This window comes from Sodiomyces alcalophilus, assembly GCF_042370955.1.
Source record: "Sodiomyces alcalophilus JCM 7366 unplaced genomic scaffold ACRALscaffold_11, whole genome shotgun sequence".
Taxonomy (NCBI): Eukaryota; Fungi; Ascomycota; class Sordariomycetes; order Glomerellales; family Plectosphaerellaceae; genus Sodiomyces; species Sodiomyces alcalophilus.
The window spans coordinates 805,777-811,447 of NW_027263542.1; the positions used below are offsets into that span (position 1 = coordinate 805,777).

At 47.1% G+C, this 5,671-nt stretch overlaps 1 protein-coding gene across 1 annotated transcript; it reads right to left on the bottom strand.

Moving 5' to 3' along the window:
* Window positions 1-438: 438 nt before the first annotated feature.
* On the bottom strand, window positions 439-1,696 carry ACRALDRAFT_213896 (uncharacterized protein; the record flags this gene model as incomplete). The annotated part of the gene is made up of 4 exons (XM_071024154.1): window positions 439-489; window positions 547-634; window positions 1,580-1,618; window positions 1,650-1,696. 4 exons carry the CDS (start codon window positions 1,694-1,696, stop codon window positions 439-441), a joined length of 225 nt encoding a protein of 74 aa, XP_070871003.1.
* Window positions 1,697-5,671: the final 3,975 nt, after the last annotated feature.

Here is a 5,671-nt window from a genome sequence, read left to right on the forward strand (position 1 = left end):
AGCCTAGGCAGAGCTAATTAGACCTTGTTTTTTAGTAGGTTTAGTAGGGGGGGGGCCCTGGAAGGGGTCCTGGAGGGGGCCCCTAGAGGGGGATCCAGGGAGGCTTCTAACCTCCGAATCGTCGGCTATATACCGGTTTATACGGGTCCTAGAGGGGGCTCTAGGCGTAGGGCTTATAGAGGCGCTATGGTCCTGTTTAGAGGCTTGTGTAGGCGTTTTATAGCGGGCTATTTCGTTAGAATCGTTATTAGAATCGGTATCTTTTATAGTTATATCCCCTTCTCCGTCCCTAGCCGTTTTAGGAAAAGTGGGGCTAGGTAGGGCCGGGTCTAGGGTCGAATTCGGGGGTTCGGGGCTGCCGCGGCGGCTAGGGCGGCCGGGTTGGTCTTATTACGTTAGAATCGGGCGTTATGTTAACTTAGTCGTTTGCGTGCGCTGTTACGGCTGTGCGCGTGGCTTGGTGGGTGGCTCGGTGTGAGGCTGGGTGGTCTGTGCGGGCTGTTTGGAAGGCCCGGGCTCTGATTAGGCGGCGGGCGCACGGGCCACCTTAGAATTTTTGGGCGGCTTTGCGTGCGCACCACGCTGCGTTTTCGCACCTATTTTACGGCATAACAACGGCTTGCGTAAAGCGAAGCTGTGCGTGCGCACAACGGGCTCGAAAAGAGCAATTAAACGATACTAATATCGGGCGTTTTGGGGCGTTTACGCGGAAAAGGTAGGTCCAGCTCGTAAAGGTGGAAGAGTGTTGCTTCCTTTATATCCACCTAGTTACCTAGGGCAGGTCGTATAGCGTTAAAGAAGTTATTAATCTAAATCTCCCGGGGCTTATTATATATCCCGATATCGTGATAGTCCTAAAGCCGGTCCTGCTAATCGTCTAGCTAGGCGCCTACCTTCCGGGGGTTAGTGGGCGGTCTGCTCTTATATAGATCGTAGTTCTTTTAGGAGTCCTTTATACGGGTCGCGATATAGGGTGCGGCGTCGGCTTATACTGCTACGTAGATTTCTTCCGGAGTGGTGCCCTTTATTAGGGCCTTCCGTCTTTTCGTAGCGATAGACTCTTCCACCTACTTAAGCATACCGTTAATACCCTTCTGATAGGTCTTATAGTCTTTACGATCTTCTTTATATCGACGGTAGTCTTCGGTATAGGCGGCCTTTCCTATAGCCGTTAGCTCGGATATATTAGAGGGTTAACCGTTGGCGTTAGCGATAGAGGCGTAGGAAGCAAATTCGGGACGGGTAGCTCGTAGCGGCCTAGGCGCTGGATCGTCAGGGCGTAGGAAGTCCCAGACTCCGTTACTACGGGCCCTGACTTTATAAAGGCGCTTCCACAGCTCCTAGTCTTCGTGGCTTATATAGATAGTCGTATTAGAGGTTATGGTTATAGCTATAGGCAGCTCGGCGTAAATAGCTTTAAAAGGTTATCGAGTAAAATAAGACTCTTAATTATTATAAACAGCGTATAACTTAATTACGTAAAATAAGCGATCGATCTATTAATTTAATTAACTCTATAGAAATCTCTGATCGTAGTGCTAAATTCCTGCCCTTATTCCTGTGGCAGATCTACTCCCACTTTCGGGCCCGGAACAACCCGCTCCGGACCTGCTTTGGGCTAGCCTATGCGACACACTGCGTTTTCGCACCCATTTTGCGGCATAATAACGGCTTGCGTACGGGCGAAGCTGTGCATGCGCGCAACGGGCTCGAAAAGAGCAATTAAACGATACTAATATCGGGCGTTTTAGGGCGTTTGCGCGGAAAAGGTGGGTCCAGCTTATAAACGGCGTGTTCGTGATCGACGGGTAGTATACCTAAAGGATTAGTTAGAAGCTATATCCGCTTAGCCGTAAGGACCGAGCCTTTTTAGACTAGACCCTGGACGGACTTTATAACTAGGACCGTATAGAATAGACGTTAGCACTAACACCCTTTAGTGCTCCGGTTTTTATTATATAGCGAGAGGTAAAAGGTAAACGTAAAGGCTATATAGTGGTCGACCTTTATGCCCTTAATAAGGTTACTATCCTAGATATATACCCGATACCGCTCTAGGATAAGGTTATTAAGCGACTCCGAGGGAAGAAGTTTATCTCCGTTATCGACGCCCGGGCTTTCTTCTACTAGTTCCCTATATACGAACCGTACCGTAAGCGGTTTAGTATTATTTCCTAATAGGGATAGGAACGACTAAAGGTTACCCTGATAGGCTTTTATAACTCGCCCGTGTATATTTAACGCTATATAGACTAGCTCCTTCCTTCGCCTATACCAGGACTTTGTCTCCGCTTTTATTAATAATATCGTTATCGCGTCGGATACTAAGGACGACTATACTAAGCACTTAAACACGGTGCTCTCCCTATTTAGTAAAAAGAGGATTAGTATCTCTCCTAATAAGTCCTTTATTAGATATCCGTTAGTTTAACTACTAGGATTCGAGGTTAACGCCCCCGGGCTATCGAATACTAAAGAATATACCGAGGCTCTATAAAAGATTCGCCCTCTGACTTCTTTTTAGTCCTTAGAACGTTGGATCGGGATAACGGGGTGGCTTCGCTATCTTATTCCCCGATTCTCCTACCGAATCGCTCCCCTCTAATAACAGAAAACGACCCTTCTCGCCGAGGCTTATTAAATCAGGAAAGATAAGGGATAGGCCCGTAAAGCGTAAACTAAACGTATAATATTCGAGGCCACTACTAAAGAGTTAGCTATATTCCACGATATCACCGGCGCTCTTACCTCGGATACTTACTTATTCTACTATATCCCTACTAAGATCCTCTTTATCTAGCTAAACGCCTCTAAAAAGCACGGGTTCTCCGCTATACTCTTCTAACTAGTTAATAAGACCGAATAGCTTACTAAAGGAACCTTTAAGAAAACCGATATTCGACTAGTGCTTTATATTAGTAAGGGGCTTAACGCCGCCGAAGAGAAGTACTGGCCTATAGAACTTAAGGTCGCCTATTTAGTATAGGCCGTTTATAAGACCCGGACTATTATTTAGTCCGCTTATCGTAACCTACCATAGTCCTTATAGACTATACCGCCACCGTTAGTATTATAAAGTCGACTATCCTATCTAGCACCGATAAGACCAGGCTAAATATAAAGCTTACCCTCTCCTCTAAGTTTCTTAGTTAATTCTAGTTAGATTATCGATATATCCCCGGCAACATAAATATAGTAGCTAATGCTTTATCTTAGCTGCCTACCACCGACGGCCCCCCGGCTAAAGGTCTAGGCGAATTAGACCGGATTTAGGAAGACCCGGCTATGCACCACGTTAGCGAAATCTAAATAAAGGACGATATACGATAAGGGATTATCGAAGGATACGCTAATAATTCGAAATAGGCACCTATCCTTACCTAAACCACTAACCATAACTTACTAGTTAGTTAAGGTCCTTTTCGAGGTGGATAATAGTCTCCTATACTAAGTGGATTTAAATAGAAAAAAGCGCCTTTATATCCCCTTCTCCCTATATAAGGAATTCCTTTAGGCCGCCTATAACGACTAGCACTATTTCGGAGCTAAACGGATATAGTACGATTTAGTTAGCCGCTTTATAATCCCACGACTCCGTAAAGAGGTCGACTTATATATCGCTTAATATAAGATATATCGTACCCACTAAACGGATCGGCAGGCTCCCCTTAGCGAGATATAGCCTATTAAAAACACGTAACACCTCCACGAGCTGGACCCACCTTTTCCGCGTAAACGCCCTAAAACGCCCGATATTAGTATCGTTTAATTGCTCTTTTCGAGCCCGTTGTGCGCACGCATAGCTTCGCTTTACGCAAGCCGTTGTTGTGCCGCAAAATGGGTGCGAAAACGCAGCGTGGTGCGCACGCAAAGCCGCCCGAAAATTCTAAGGTGGCCCGTGCGCCCGCCGCCTAATCAGAGCCCAGGCCTTCCAAACAGCCCGCATAGACCACCCAGCCTTATACCGAGCCACCCACTAAGCCACGCGTATAGCCGTAGCAGCGCACGTAAACGACTAAGTTAATATAACGCCCGATTCTAATATAATAAGACCGACCCGGCCGCCCTAGCCGCCACGGCAGCCCCGAACCCCCGAATTCGACCCCGGACCCGGCCCTACCTAGCCCCACTTTTCCTAAAACGGCTAGGGACGGAGAAGGGGATATAACTATAAAAGACGCCGATTCTAATAATGATTCTAATAAAATAGCCTGCTATAAAACGCCTATATAAGCCTCTAAACGGGACCGTAGCGCCTCTATAAGCCCTACGCCTAGAGCCCCGTCTAGGACCCGTATAAACCGGTATATAGCCGACGATTCGGAGGTCGAAAGCCTCCCTGGATCCCCCTCTAGGGGCCCCCTCTAGGACCCCTTCTAGGGCCCCCCCCCTGCTAAACCTGCTAAAAAACAGGGTCTAATTAGCTCTGCCTAGGCTAAAAAGACCTAAAGACCTGCTAAAGAATTCCCCCCTCTGCCCTAGAAGTCGACTAGTTCGGCTAGTAAGGCCCAGGTTAAAGGACTTCTCTAGCAGGCTCTTTAGCTAGTTTAGCAGGCCTATAGCCTCGACGCCGCCCCCCCGATTAAGGCCCTTCTTATAGGGCTTAAATCCATTATCAAAGGAACCCCTACGGGTCCTATAACCCCTATAGCACCTATTACCTTTATACTTAAATAGAAGGTTAACGAGCTAGCTTAGGCTATTCGTAAACTTATAGAATAATAGCAGTAGCAGTAGTAGCAGCCCCTTTATAGTCAGGCTACCGCTAAAGGAGCTTAAGCCCCCTCGGGAGCTATAGGCCCTACAGGGCCTACGGGCTCTACAGGACCTACGGGCTCTATAGGGCCTGCCCCTCCCCCCCCTGCTGCTCTAAAAAACCCGAAAAAGGTCCGAAGAGTAGTGCTCTAGCCTACTAAAGGATAATCCCTTAGGGAAATCGACCCTCTCGAGCTTCGAAATAGGATTAATAAGGTCCTAAAAACCCCTACTATCGTAATAGTTAGCTCCTCGACTAAGGGGAACCTAGTCCTAACCCTAGGCCCGAAATATACTACCGAATAGCTCCTAGAATTATAAAATCAGTGGTTTAAAGAGCTAAAAGACCTGCTTTTTTAGGCCCCTTAGCCTATTAGCGACTAGTTTAAACTAGTCGTTAAATAGGTCCCGGTCTACCCTTTCGAAGAATAGGACCCCTTTACCGCCCCCTAGGAGGATTAGGGCCTCCGCTCCGGCCTAGGCCGAGGCCTAGCCGGTATAGCTACCGAAATTACGACCTTTAACCCTATTAAGGTCGTAGGCTAGCCTAGGTGGCTAGGCCGCCCTGACCCCTTATTTAATAGCGGCACTATTATCCTAGTAGTGCCTACCGAAGCAGAGTAAAAGCACTACCTAAAATTCGGCCTATAGATCGCTGGCTAACGCCTTAAGGTCTATAAATATAGGCCTATTACCCCGAAAACCTAGTGCTCTAAGTGCTGGAAATTCGGTTATACTAAGGGTACCTATAAGGCCGAAACGACCTGTTTTATCTGCGCCGGTAACTATAAGCATTATACCGAATACTACTATAACCGCTATAAAGAATACGGTATCTACGTCTATACTAAATATTATTACTATAACTATAACGGCGATTACCCCCCGGATAGCCCGGATTACGAGGTTATTCGAG